Genomic DNA, 14,425 nt, shown 5'->3' on the forward strand with positions numbered 1-14,425 from the left:
CAGGAGGTGGAGGTTGCAGGGAGACGAGATCGTGCCACTGCACTCCAGCTGGGCAACAGAGCGAGACTCTGTCTCAAAAAAAAAAAAAAGAAAGCAAAGAAAATGAATGTTATTTTCTGAAGTCCATGATGTTTACGACAGCATTGTTTGTAATAGCAAGACACTGGAAGCGGTTCACTCTTCATCAGCAATGGGCTAAACTGCGGTCTGTCCAGAGTGGAAACTATGCTGCTGGTAAATCCTGAAGCAGTACTCTCTGTGCGGAGCTGGAATGAGCTCTGTCAGTGCAGTCAGCGGCAGGGCACACAGCAAGAATACCATTTGTGCAGGAAAGATAAACACATGGTGCATACTACAGACAGACATGCTTGTGTGAGCATAGACAGACACGCCCTAGGAAGGGGACCAGAGGTGGGAGACCATGGTTTCATTTTAAACTCTTCCACGGCTCAAAAACGTTTTACCTAATTAAAAAACCCCAAACTAGTTGTTTGATCATTTTTGAAAGTAACCCTAGAACTCTACAACGAACATGAACTGGCGCTGAGGGAGTCCCTTGGGGATCACAGGACAGCCGCTCTGACCAGCTGGGGACAGGCCCCACATGTGCTGCCAGAGCCTGGCTTTAACCTTGTCTTGTCTTCTCCATCACAGCAGCCGGAAGTCGAAGTGACCCATGAGACCCTGCAAAGGAACAGGCCGGACTCTGGAGTGGAGCAGGCGTGGAAGATCAGGAAGCAACTGGATGAGGAGACTGAGCGGAGGCAGCAGCTGGAGAACGAGGTCAAGAGCACCCAGGAAGAAATCCGGACCTTGAGGCATCAGGGGCCTCAGGAATCGGTGGTGAGGAAGGAGGTGCTCAAGAAGGTGCCGGATCCCGCACTGGAGGAGAGCTTCCAGCAGCTGCAGCAGACGCTGGCAGAGGAGCAGCACAAGAACCAGTTGCTGCAGGAGGAGCTGGAGGCACTGCAACTGCAGCTGCGTGCCCTGGAGCAGGAGACCAGGGATGGGGGGCAGGAGTACGTGGTCAAAGAGGTCCTGCGCATTGAGCCCGACAGGGCCCAGGCGGATGAGGTCTTGCAGCTGCGGGAGGAGCTGGAGGTACTGAGGCGGCAGAAGGGCGCCCGGGAGGCAGAGGTGCTCCTCCTGCAGCAGCGTGTGGCCGCCCTGGCCGAGGAGAAGAGCCGGGCACAGGAGAAGGTCACCGAGAAAGAGGTGGTGAAACTGCAGAATGACCCCCAGCTGGAGGCAGAGTACCGGCAGCTGCAGGAGGACCACCAGTGCCAGGGCCAGCTCAGGGAGAAGCAGGAGGAGGAGCTGAGCTTCCTCCAAGACAAGCTCAAGAGGCTGGAGAAGGAGCGGGCCATGGCCGAGGGCAAGATCACCGTCAAGGAGGTGCTCAAGGTGGAGAAGGACGCAGCCACCGAGAGGGAGGTCAGCGATCTCACCCGCCAATACGAGGACGAGGCTGCCAAGGCTCGCGCTAGCCAGAGGGAGAAGACGGAGCTGCTCCGGAAGATATGGGCCTTGGAGGAGGAGAACGCCAAAGTGGTGGTGCAGGAGAAGGTGAGGGAGATCGTGCGGCCAGACCCCAAGGCGGAGAGTGAGGTGGCCAACCTCCGCCTGGAGCTTGTGGAGCAGGAGCGAAAGTTCCGGGGTGCCGAGGAGCAGCTCCGGAGCTACCAGAGCGAGCTGGAGGCCCTCAGGAGGCGAGGCCCCCAGGTGGAAGTCAAAGAGGTGACTAAGGAAGTCATTAAGTACAAAACTGACCCCGAGATGGAGAAGGAGCTTCAGCGGCTTAGGGAGGAGATCGTGGACAAGACCAGACTGATTGAAAGGTGTGATTTAGAGATCTACCAGCTCAAGCAGGAAATCCAGGCCCTGAAAGACACCAAACCCCAGGTCCAGACCAAAGAGGTGGTCCAGGAGATCCTCCAATTCCAAGAAGACCCTCAAACCAAGGAGGAGGTGGAGTCTCTGAGGGCAAAGCTCTCAGAGGAGCAGAAGAAGCAAGTGGATCTGGAGAGGGAGAAGGCCTCCCAGGAAAAGCAGATCGCCCAGAAGGAGGAGGAGCTCTCGCGAGTGAAGGAAAGGGTGGTGCAGCAGGAGGTAGTCAGGTACGAGGAGGAGCCAGGCCTGCGGGCTGAGGTGAGCGCCTTTGCCGAGAGCATCGACGTGGAGCTGCGACAGATTGACAAGCTGCGGGCAGAGCTGCGGAGGCTGCAGCGCCGGCGCACCGAGCTTGAGCGGCAGCTGGAGGAGCTGGAGCGTGAGCGGCAGGCCCGCAGGGAGGCCGAGCGCGAGGTGCAGCGGTTGCAGCAGCGGCTGGCAGCACTGGAGCAGGAAGAAGCGGAGGCCCGTGAGAAGGTAACCCGCAAGCAGAAGGTGGTGCTGCAGCAGGACCCGCAGCAGGCCCGAGAGCATGCCCTGCTCCGACTCCAGCTGGAAGAAGAGCAGCACCGGCGGCAGCTCCTGGAGGGTGAGCTTGAGCCCCTCCGGAGGAAACTGGCTGCACTGGAGAAGGCGGAGGTCAAGGAGAAGGTGGTGCTCTCCGAGAGCATCCAGGTGGAGAAGGGTGACACCGAGCAAGAGATCCAGAGGCTCAAGAGCAACCTGGAGGAGGAGAGCCGCAGCAAGCGCGAGCTGGATGTCGAGGTGAGCCGGCTGGAAGCCAGACTTGCGGAGCTGGAATTTCATAACTCCAAGTCATCCAAGGAACTAGATTTTCTAAGGGAAGAGAACCACAAATTACAGCTGGAGAGGCAAAACCTGCAGCTGGAGACCCGAAGGCTCCAATCGGAAATTGACATGGCAGCGACGGAAACACGAGACCTGCGGAACATGACCGTGGCGGACTCTGGGAGCAACCATGACTCCAGACTATGGTCCCTGGAGAGGGAACTAGATGACCTCAAGAGGCTCTCCAAGGACAAAGACCTCGAGATCGACGAGCTGCAGAAACGTCTGGGCTCCGTGGCTGTCAAGCGGGAGCAGCGGGAGAACCACCTGCGGCGCTCCATCGTAGTCATCCACCCCGACACAGGCCGCGAGCTGTCCCCGGAGGAAGCCCACCGCGTGGGGCTCATCGACTGGAACATGTTCGTGAAACTCAGAAGCCAGGAGTGCGACTGGGAGGAGATCTCAGTGAAGGGTCCTAATGGGGAGTCCTCAGTAATACACGACAGGAAGTCTGGCAAGAAGTTCTCCATCGAAGAGGCCCTGCAGAGCGGCAGGCTGACCCCTGCTCAGTATGACCGCTACGTCAACAAGGACATGTCCATCCAGGAGCTGGCGGTCTTGGTATCTGGGCAGAAGTAGGCACAGCTCTCGTAACTCTTCATAGCAGCAGATGCTGGTTCTCCTCCGACGCTGTGACCTCCCTGGTGTCGTCTTCTCCCTAGCCCTGGTGCAGGCCAAGCATTTTTTTTTTTTTTTTTTTGAGACGGAGTCTTGCTCTGTGCCCCAGGCCGGAGTGCAGTGGCGCGATCTCGGCTCACTGCAAGCTCCGCCCCCCCGGGTTCACGCCATTCTCCTGCCTCAACCTCCCGAGTAGCTGGGACTACAGGCGCCCGCCACCTCGCCCGGCTAATTTTCTTGTATTTTTAGTAGAGACGGGGTTTCACCGTGTTAGCCAGGATGGTCTCGATCTCCTGACCTCGTGATCCGCCCGTCTCGGCCTCCCAAAGTCCTGGGATTACAGGCTTGAGCCACCGCGCCCGGCCTAGGCCAAGCATTTTATACACACCCTTGCTGCCAGGCTGCTCAGAGTGCAGCCCACATATGGGACAGGCACTGGCTGAAGACAGGCAACTCTCGTTCCAACCATCCTTCACCCTAGTGACCCACTTCATCCTCCAATCATTGGACAACTGCAATGCCTTTTCCTATACACTTCCAGCAACAAACTCCTCGTGACACCTGCACACAATCTGAAAACCACTAAAGCACAAGCCAACCACAGCAGCCAAGCCCACTCCATGCAGCATGGGTACTGGTGGCACACCAGTGACACTGCCCCACAAAGGCCTGGGCCCGTGGGGGCTGCTGCCTGGCATGACATCTCTCCAGATTTCTGGCTTAAAACCAACTTTCCATCACAGAAGCCTCCTCGGTAGTTACTGTGCTCATGAGACAGATCTGGGCTCCAAGCCAGCAAAGGTGAACAGAAACCACAAGTGTCCAGGCCTCGGTGCTAGAGTGGACGTTAATTGTCAGCCAGACTGTCCCGGCACCTACAGAGAATGTTTCACAGTTCTGGCATTTAAATCCTTTGATAGTGGATTGTGTTGCTGTTAGCCTCAGTTTCAGTGCTTTACAAGTCTCGCTTATCATCTCATTGGTATTTAGGTATACAAACAGTTGATTATTCACCACACAAATTTCTGGTTCTCTGTATCTCATGTAGAACATAAGAAAATGGGAAGTAATAGGGAACTTTATTTATAGCATGAAAATAAACCTGGTGGCTGGAGTCTACTTTTACGGTCCACGTGTTTCTTCTTTTGCATGCAAGGCTTATTTCCCCCACTCCCTCTTGGCTTTCAGCCAAAATGGATATTCCATATATAACAGCTCCTACAGGACGAACTACTTCCCCAGGGTAGAAAAAAAAGAGTGAGAAAAAATGTTTTGGAAACCTTGAAACAATTTATTGAATCACTTTATACAAGATTAACAATCTCCACACCACCCCTAACACCAACATAGTTGCTGCACAAAAGCCACAGCCCCTCTCACACATAAGAAACGGCCACGCCCGGTAAGTGCTCAGAGACTTTCGCTGCACCAAGGAAACCCCTGCAGCCCCCAGACCCCGAGGCCGCTCTGCCCTACCCTCTGCTGCGGCCTCACCTGTAGATCTGCCTTGCCATGGCTGTTCAGTCATTCGCTCTTTCATTACCACAAATAAAGCATAAACAAGAAAAAGAAATCTCAAACTCCCCATCAAAGAAACGTTTCCCTGAGGCAAGAGGCATCACTAGATTCCTAAAAATGAGGGTATTCTGCTCCAGCTGCGCGCGCAATGGTACATGGGGAGGAGGGAGCACCAAAGGGAAAAGGAAGGAGGGGCTGGGACCCGGGTGTTTATGGGCAGAGAAGCCTGGAGAGTCCCTGCTCAGCCTCCACTGCCGGCCTCTGCTTGGCTTTGAGCTCAGCAATACAAATCTCTTCTTTGGCTCTTTTGCTACTACCTAAGACTACTCTGTAAACAAACTGGAAATCCAAGTTGCAAAAAATATATATAACAAAGGGATAAGGAATCCACTTAGCCCAATGTGAAACACAGATTGGTTCTTATGTAAAAAAGGAGTCAGAGCAGAGGCCAGGCCAAAGGGCGGACAGAGGTCTTGCTCCTTGGGAAACCAGGAAGGCCAGGAAACCTCTGAATGAAGGATGAGTTACTGGGCGCTGTACCCTGGGAGTCAGGAGCCAAGAGCGATCCGTTTTCCCCCGGGTGTACGTGCTGAGGACACTATACTCTCAACGTGCCTGAGATCACTTAGCTGGAGCAGTCAGTTCAGACTCACCTTGTGGCAAAGACCTCACAGGACAGGCAAGTGCCCTCAAATCCTTGTGAAACAGCCACTGGTTGAGTGGTGACTTAGGAGCTCTGCAGTAACTGTCCTAGTCTCTCTGATCCACTCCTCAAGCTCTTCTGCACATCATCCTTAAGTCGACACACAACCCCACTGCCTGGAGGGCCCCAGGACTTCAAGGCCTATTTGTACCTGGCAGACACTTCACAGAGGCCTGCTTCTGCCGCACTGCCTACGAATGATTCCTAAGAAGACAAACTGGAATGTCTATCTGTGACTCCGGACCCCTGGTATCCTTGACCCTAAGAAAGATGAAGGGCTTTGGGCTCTGCAGTCCAACTCCACAAACTCTGGAAAAGCAAAATGGGAGCCCTGGCTACACTGGGACTTGGAATTTGGGGGCCCAGACACCCTTCTAGTCAGGACGGCACAGATAATGATGTGCAAGTGTAAAAAACTCAAAACTTTGTCTTGAATACAGACGTATCTTTAAAAAGGTCTTCATCTCAGCTCCGCTCAGGGGGCTGAATGGACACGTGTTGTCGAATTCTGCTCCACCATAAAGGCACTGGAATTATGTCTTCCTATAATATGATGTGTGAGGAACAGTCCCCTTCTATCCAATGCATTTAATGGTAATGATGAAAACTGAGCCCAAAATAGGTGTCTGTAAAAATCCTATCACAATTGTTGAATCTACAAAGGTCTTTTCTCTAAAAGAGCTTCATTGTCATGTTCCGAGGAGAAACTGGCCCCCACAGTGAGCACACCCTAGGTGTTCTTAGTATTCTGCAGGGACAGTGCAGGTCTCCTAGCTGTGGCTCTGGCCTGGGTTTTGTTCTCTTGAGCACACAGCCTGGGGATGAGGTGGCACTGTGACCATCCAGGGAGCTTACTGCAGCCAGAAGGAGCCCCTGAGCAGTGGGGTGCTCTGAGGTACTCTGACCAAATGCCAAGGGGTCAGGCAGATTCACCTGCAGGTGTGCCAACTGCTCTGCCACCAGAGCCTGTAAACACCATGCCTCCCACCATGGCCCAGCACACGCCCCAGCCTAGAGCTGCCCCTCTAACAACCGTCTAGCAACAGAGCCGCAAGGCCCAGAGCACAGGACAGTCTGCACCTCCTGAGCAGCAAGGGCCCGGCTCCCTCCGTGGGAGGCACGTCAGAAGTGCCAAGAAGCGCTCCACTGAGAACTCACGCTCCTCCAGAAGAACACCAAGCAGCAGAAAGGGCGCAGTGAGTGTCCATCCTGGGAGACCTGCACGTTCTGATTCCACCCAGACCCAAGTGGCAAGCCTTGCCTCTGAAGCGGTCACAATTTCCGTGGTACAGCAGGCCCTTTCCCGTGAAGCTGAGAAGCACCTGGAAAAGAGTAAGAAAAATTAGAACACAAGTTTTTCAGGCTCTCTGATTTCCTTAAGGCAGTAGTAACAAAACTTCAAGGGAAACATCTAAATAGCAAAAGTCACCAAATGCTGAGTGTTCCAGAGCTCAAACAAGCCATGAGACACCAGCAAGTGGTTATTCGTGTACACTGCTCCTGGCTGCAGCCTGCAAGCATACTAGCACTGCGAAGGTTCGTGGTCACTCAGCACGGTGTTCCCAGAAGAGCAACTCTGCTATGCAACTTGGGTTATGTCATCTCAGGCTACAACTGCCATCCTGAGGCAAGGCCTGACGATCACATAGAACTCAAGGCAGCAATGATCATTCATTCTCTTACCATCAAAAGACCCTCAGGTCCTGTAAAGACAAATTCAAAGGACTAGCATTCTCAGTCCACAGAAGAAAGGAAAGCAATGCAGACACAAGTCACACGGCTGAAATGCGCAAATAGCTTCTTTCTTGCATCTCGTGTCATCCTATAAGCTGAAGTCCATCTAAGGAAGTGAGAAGCTCACGTGGATAACCCTGTTATGGTATAGTTGCTTTTCTCACTGACTTTCTTTTTCCCCGAACTTTTAAACTGATTAAAAAAACTTTTTTTTAAGAGATGAGGTTTCACTATGTTGCCCAGACAGCAGCTATTCACAAGCATGATCATAGCACACTATACCCTCTGATTCCTGGGTTCATGCAATCCTCCTGCCTCTCAATGCCACCACATCCAGACTCTGACAGCCTTAAACAGTTTTAAAAACTGACACATAATAATGATACATATTTTATGGGGTACAAAGTGATGTTTTGACACCTAACACGTGTAGTGTCGGGTTAGGGTTATTAGCCTATCCATCACCTCAAATGTTTTTCATCTCCTCTTGTTGGGGACATTCAATATCCTCCTCCTCATTGAAGCTATATACTACTGGGGGTAGCTAAGACTACAGGCACATGCCATCGCACCTGGCTAATTTTTTTCTTTTAATGTAGAGATAGGGTCTTGCCATGTTGCCCAGGCTGGTCTTGAACTCCTGGACTCAGGCAATCCTCCTGCCTTGGCCTCCCGAAGTGCTGGGATTACAGGTGTGAGTCACCGGGTCCGGCCTCAATTACTTTGCTTTTCTGAGAGTAACGTTCCTGAGAGTAAGCAGAGGCAGGGCAGCCTGACTTTGGAAAGACCCCTGCTCTCACCAAGCTGGCTCTGCAGCCTCTAGTTTGTAGAGAAGTCACTGCACTTTACTTCTCCTCCCAAGGAAAGGAGGAGTCACTAGTGTTGTAGGCTTAGCCCCTCAAAGCAGCACAATTTCCACTGTGGAGACATCCAGATTGAGTCTTGCCCCACATGGTCTCTGGCATTTACTATAATGCCATGGTGCCAGGGAGCCACAGCACATCATGAGGCAGATGTAACTTGGGAGACATGCAGCATAGAGGGTCCTTACTTCCACCTGGCACCAGTTCACCAGGGTTACCTCAGCTGTCTCCCATGAGAGTGGCTCTCCCCTTATCCAAGTAGCACCCTGGTCATGTCTGAAGCAGGTCTACAGTAGGAGGAATGCTAGGTCAAAGCCGAGACACCATGAGACTTCCCATGCCAGAATTCCAGGAGGCGTACCCAAGAATCGCAGACTTGGGACAGGGTGAGGCAGATGCACTCAATGCAAAGGTGCCAACCCGGGGCACCTGAGCCCTCTTCTCAGGTACTACCAGACCAGCCTCAAGCCTGAGGCTTTTAGAGGCTATTTCAGAAGGCGCTATTCTAAGGGGAGCGCCGGCCACATGCCTGCTGTGCCTCCAAATCTGTTTTGATGGAGTTTTTACACCTGGACAGATTTAAAGCTGCTCCTCTCAAAGTCTTGCACTGCGGCCTCTGGCTGCTACTTGGATTTTCCCTTTAATGGAAACAAAGTTTAGAGAGTCTTCTGTTAAGCAATCACATCTGAAAGTGCAGCAGCTTGCATTTCAAGACCTTGTTGTACCCAATTAGCCCTTGGAGAAGATGCACCATTACCTTCCTTTTTTTTTTTTTTAACTGAAGAGAAAAAAACGAGCCAAGGGTTAGGAACTCCTCCATCACACACAAAACCGCCCCACCCTGCCCCCCGCAACTTTCCCTGTGATCACACAGGCTGAGGCTGACCCAGCGGCAGCTCCAAGTGGGGACCAGAGGAAACCCCAAGAGTAGAAGTGCGTGTCACCCTGAGTACAGACAAAGTACAGCCTCAAAGGACAAACCAAAACAACAGCGACAAGGCAAAGACACCAAGACCCTTGGCAGTGGCAAAGCACCCAGGGGTGGAGAGGGCGAAGGCACATGGTGCGCATGGCACACTGACCGTCGGGTGATTACCTGGCAGACTCTGCGGGATATGGGTGGGCACGGCAGCGTGTGGGAGAGGCGCTGCATGGGGCGGGCTGGAGTGCAAGCCAGCCAGAAGACCTGAGAGAAAACAGGAGGGGAGAAAAGAACAAAACACACACATTGAAGACAGGCACGGAAAAGCAGCTCCAGCAGGCAAGAGCCCCTGACAACCTGCCAGGCCAGTCTGGGCACCACACCCAAAGGGGCAGTGGGGGCTCGGCACAGTTCCCGGAGATGTTCCCCACAGTCACACACCAGACTCAAACACAGGAACCAGAGTACATGACAGCAGGACCCCTGGCCACAATCTAGAGGTTCCCAAGTGACCAGAGGCAGCAAAGAAGCACTTACTGTGGCCAAGGCCATGGTGGAAGGGCCCAGGGGCAGGGCCTGTGACGATGGCATCCTTGGAGACCCCTGCTTTGGCAGAGGAGTCAGCGCTGAAGGAGAGCACATGGACAGGAATAGGGGTTATAATTCCCACGGTGTTCGAGCTCATGGCCCCAGACAGTTTTGGGCTGCTGGATTTGTAGGGTGAAGCCATCAAAGAGGAGCCGGTCAGCATCACAGTCCCACTCGCTCCTTTCTAGGGAAGAAACACAGCAGGAGGTAAGAACTCCAGTCATGTTCATGGCTGACTCACACTAAACCTGGCAACACAAAGGAGGACACACACATCCATGTCAGCTGGCCCTCGGAGGTACCCTCTGACCCTGCAGCTCCAAAGACAGGACCCAGGACAGTCTTTATGAACCAACATGGAATGGATTCCAGGCAACATAATTTTTTAAAAAGCAGGATATTAAATATGTCTCCTACAGAGGTTGCAGTGAGCTGTGATCACGCTACTGCAGTCCAGCCTAGGTGACACAGCCAGACTGTGTCTCAAAAAAAAAAAAAAGCCTCCCTTGTGAAGGGAAAAATGTAATATAGATATCCATAAATGTTCATGTGTATGTGTATATATATTTATACACATACATACACATATATATATACCTTTGTATATATTTATTAATCTTTTGTTTAAAAAGAAAATAAACCAAAAACTAAAAAGCTTAGTTACCTTACAGGGGTGGTGGGTGCAGGAAAGGAGGTGAGACCTCCAACAGACCTTTCTATGGTTTTGTCTTTGCAACCACTTCATTTATATATTAAAAAAACAGGCCGGGCGTGGTGGCTCACGCCTGTAATCCCAGCACTTGGGAGGCCGAGGCGGGCAGATCATGAGGTCAGGAGATTGAGACCATCCTGGCTAACACAGTGAAATCCCGTCTCTGCTAAAAATACAAAAGATTAGCGGGGCGCAGTGATGGGCTCCTGTAGTCCCAGCTACTCGGGAGGCTGAGGCAGGTGAATGGCGTGAACCCCAGGAGGCGGAGCTTGCAGTTGAGCTGAGACAGCGCCACTGCAGTCCAGCCTGGGTGACAGAGCAAGACTCCATCTCAAAAAAAAAAAAAAAAAAGAAAAGAAAAAGAAAAAAAAAATGCTCATTCCCTCTTCCCGAACCTGCTAAATTACTGGACTCTGTCCTTCAAAAATCAACAGAATGACTCTTAGAAGGTCCTGCTATTCCCGGTCCATGAACACCCCAAGACTCCACTGAGAGAAGACAGCACTTCCACCCGCCTTGTTTAGAGAGACGGAGAGGCAAGGGGTCACAGAAGGCGAGTGCTGTGGCTCATTCTGTGCCACACAGACCCAGCCTCTGAAGAGGCATGGTGCTGGCTGTCTTTTAGCTCCCTTTGCCCTCTTCAGAAGAAGCTTTAGGCCATCCTGGGCTTCCTGTCACCAGAAAGTGAATACCTGAGAACAGGGAGCCCAGTCTCCCGTCTCCCTTCCTACGTCTGAGCCCACTGTTCCTACCTGACCTGTGGTTTTAGATCTCTCTCTCCACCCGGGGCAAGGCAAGCAACCTCATCCCCAAGGCCCCTGTGAGTGGGGCAGGGCAGGCTGCTATGCCGGATACTCACTGACAAGGAGGTAGACGATGTCACACCACTGACTGAAGAAGGTACGGGCGCAGTCAGCAACTTTGCCACTCCCTGGGTCCCTCCACTGGAATCTCCGTTTGGACCGCCTGGAGGTGCTACCAGGGTCAACTTCTGGGAAACAGGCATTTTTTTCCCTGTTGAGCTTGGGACCGGTCGGCTGGTGGCCTGTCCCACGGAGGGAGGCTGTATGCCAGGGACTAGGCTCCCAGAAGCAGAACTCTGGACTGGTGTTCCTCCCGAGGAAGAGCTGCCAGAAGAAACCCCATGTTTGGAGACAGAGCTGGCAAAGGGATTATTCTTGTAAGATGAGCCTGCAGAACTGACTGAGTGTGGCTTTGCTGGATGGCTCAGGGCAGAAGAGGACGAGGCTGGGGTCTTGTGAGAGCTGCTGCTGGAGGCTGGCAGGCCTCCTGAGGTGGCTGGTGCAGAGGGATGGAAGCCCTGGCCTTTGGCCACTGTCTTCACTAACTGCAGGAAGGAACGATGACACTGGGGGGGAGAAGCCTTTGGGCCTTGGAGCTTATTGGCAAACGGAGATGGGGGCGTGAAGTTTTTCTGTTGCTGAGTGCCGGCATGAAAGACTTTGATCTGGGGGCCAGGCACGGGAACTGCCACTTGGGGCACGTGAGACGTCCGTGGCAAGCTGTGGTGCTTTGCTTTGGACTGATGTACTTCTGGCAGGCCCTTATTGAGGGGAGCCTGGCAGGACAGCTCTTTGTAGCCAGAACTCTCTGGTTTTTTCTCCTGAGAGGACTGCCCCAGTGCCAGAGCCTGTTCTGCCAGAAAATTGAGGGGGGACTGCAGAGAGCTAGCTGGTGGTGGAGCAGAAGGACTGGGCTTCACAAAGTTCCTTTTTTCTTCTGCACATAAAACACCTCCAACTTTTTCTGCAGGTGCTTTTGAGGGCGCCGGCAGTGCGAATTCAGAGCTCCCAGCTGCTCTGCTATTCAATGCAGCCAGTTCCTTGGACACAGCTTCCACAGAGGAGGCTGGATTGCGGATCAACTCTTCGTCCAACGAGTCCTCCACGTTGACAGGAGGAGGGTTAGCAAGGCCGCCCGATGCCTGGGATGGGAGCTCCCTGCTCGAGGCCCCAATACTCAGGCCTCCTGTCTGGTGATCTGAGGGCAATGCAATGGGGCCACCAACCTGTCCTGATGGGACAGAAACCTTTTTATCAGGCTTCGTAGACGATTCCTAAAGGAAAACAGAAATGCTGATGTTTAGAAAGGTCCAAAGATGCCAACATTGGCCTGTTGTGAGGATATAAACATGTGAACTTGAGGCGCAAAAAACTAGGTCTTCCTGTATAATTAGAAAACAAGCGGTAGGAGAGAGCAGGAGCCGCGCCCACCTTGACTTTAGATGCCATGGCTTCATCACCCCTGGCGAGTATCTGGTTGGCCAGGGCTGGGTTTACCCCGGCATGCTTCGTTGCTAAGTACAAACATGCCACCAGGAGAAATTTTCTTCTGTTTTGAAAAGTGTAAGACTCTCATGAAGAGATACTTTGCCTACTGGCATTCCCACTATCTTAGCGCACTCCTAACTGCAATCAGACCAAGACATGGCATGAGAATTGCTTAAAGCAGCTATTTTTTCCTCCTTGATTTTTCCCAGCACCTAACTCCTCAGACTGGGTTCAAAGAAGAGTAAGTTTTTCATGGGAACAAGAATGGGGTCTAATACTTCACTCCTCCATCCCTGGTGCTCAATACAGTGTGTCTGGGATATTGTGGGAGCTCAACAGATACTTAGGAGTAAACGACTTGCACATCTCATTCTCATGGTCTGCTTAGGCATGGCTAAGGGCACCGCACTAAGAACTGGAAAAAATGTTGATAAACAGCAATTTTTACTACATTGAGAGGTTTCTGCAACATCCAAGGTAATCTTCACAGTGTCTATTCTCCAGCCACTGTACTGCCCTCCATGTCCGCCTGGTGGCTCAACAAAGTCGCCTTTTCTTTCTGCTGTGGCTCCAAGCTAAACTGCACTTGGCTCGAGTGTATTTCTTCCATACAAAGATCACAGTGTAATACCTTCACACCTGCAGGGGCTCTTGACTCCTCAGAAGGCTGCCAAGAAGATCCCACTTAATCCCACAAGAACCCCAGGAATTGGGCCAGCTGGGTACTGTTTGTAGAACCAAGGCTAGAGGGGGGTTAAGTGGCTTGGGTCTCTGTCCCGGTGTAACTTCAAGAATGCCATCCTGAGTAGCTGTCCCCAGACCAGTCAAGATCAATGAGCTTCCACAGTCACTTGACAGGTTTCCAGAGCATAGTTGCAGGGAGATGAGCATAGCTGACATGTGACCTGAGCAAACTGACTCACCTTCACCTTGATTTTAGAAGGGTTAGCCATAACTTTCTTCTTGGCCCTGTTCAAAGGAATGAGCACAGAACAGCTTTAGAGAATATCCAGAGGAGACCAAAAACAACACTTGTCCCGAGACGTGAAAATACCAAGACACTCACAGGATTGAAGTCAGGTGTCCATGGCCTCGTCTGCTCTCCTTAAACAGAGTCCTGAAAGACACAGAACACTAGGCATCTGTACACGCCCCAGAAAGCTGGGACTCTACTCCCAGAGCTTTGCTAGTGTTCCCGGTACACAGTGGCTATCCCTCATTAAATGTCAATTGGCCAGGTATAGTGGCTCACGCCTATAATCCCAGCACTTTGGGAGGCCAAGACAGGTGGATCACCTGAGGTTAGGAGTTCAAGACCAGCCTGACCAAAATGGTGAAACCCTGTCTCTACTAAAAACACAAAAATTAGCCAGGCATGGTGGCGCACGCCTGTAATCCCAGCTACTCGGGAGGCTGAGGCAGGAGATTCGCTCAAACTAGGGAGGCAGGGGTTGCAGTGAACCGAGATTGTGCCATTGCACTCCAGTCTGGGCAACAGAGCGAGACTCTGTTCCCCTCACACACAAAAAAGGTCAACGGATTGGGGAGCCAAATTCCTGGTGAGAGGATCGGAATGGCCCACACTGACTGCCCAAAGGCTGAGTCTGGCCTTTACCAAGAAAATGTATGGCTCTGCCTCAGACCTCTCATGGTGATGCTTCCCTAAAGGGCACAGCACTTTCCTTATTGCCTATTCCCTCCATTCTAGGAATAAAACGTGGAGTGACCCAGCGCGTC

The 14,425-nt window shown here is 52.3% G+C and overlaps 2 protein-coding genes across 3 annotated transcripts in view; one reads left to right on the plus strand and one right to left on the minus strand.

Annotated features, from left to right (window-relative positions):
- Nucleotides 1-4,478, plus strand: part of PPL (periplakin) — a 66,723-nt gene extending 62,245 nt beyond the window's left edge. The window contains 2 exon segments of the mRNA XM_011978455.1: nucleotides 655-3,412; nucleotides 3,726-4,478. Of these exon segments, the coding sequence (XP_011833845.1) occupies nucleotides 655-3,318 (2,664 nt within the window). The 3' untranslated portion in view covers nucleotides 3,319-3,412; nucleotides 3,726-4,478.
- Nucleotides 4,479-4,625: 147 nt separating this feature from the next.
- Nucleotides 4,626-14,425, minus strand: part of UBN1 (ubinuclein 1) — a 35,759-nt gene continuing 25,959 nt past the window's right edge. The window contains exons 13-18 of one of the 2 annotated variants that reach the window (XM_011978456.1): nucleotides 13,755-13,805; nucleotides 13,612-13,657; nucleotides 11,257-12,474; nucleotides 9,635-9,869; nucleotides 9,272-9,361; nucleotides 4,626-6,900 (exon numbers count right to left, since the gene is read on the minus strand). In XM_011978456.1, coding sequence (XP_011833846.1) covers nucleotides 6,851-6,900; nucleotides 9,272-9,361; nucleotides 9,635-9,869; nucleotides 11,257-12,474; nucleotides 13,612-13,657; nucleotides 13,755-13,805 — 1,690 coding nt within the window. In that variant the 3' untranslated portion in view covers nucleotides 4,626-6,850. The remainder of the gene's footprint in view (nucleotides 6,901-9,271; nucleotides 9,362-9,634; nucleotides 9,870-11,256; nucleotides 12,475-13,611; nucleotides 13,658-13,754; nucleotides 13,806-14,425) is intronic. The other variant, XM_011978457.1, reaches the window with a different exon arrangement.

This window comes from Mandrillus leucophaeus, unplaced genomic scaffold, assembly GCF_000951045.1.
Source record: "Mandrillus leucophaeus isolate KB7577 unplaced genomic scaffold, Mleu.le_1.0 Scaffold195, whole genome shotgun sequence".
Taxonomy (NCBI): Eukaryota; Metazoa; Chordata; class Mammalia; order Primates; family Cercopithecidae; genus Mandrillus; species Mandrillus leucophaeus.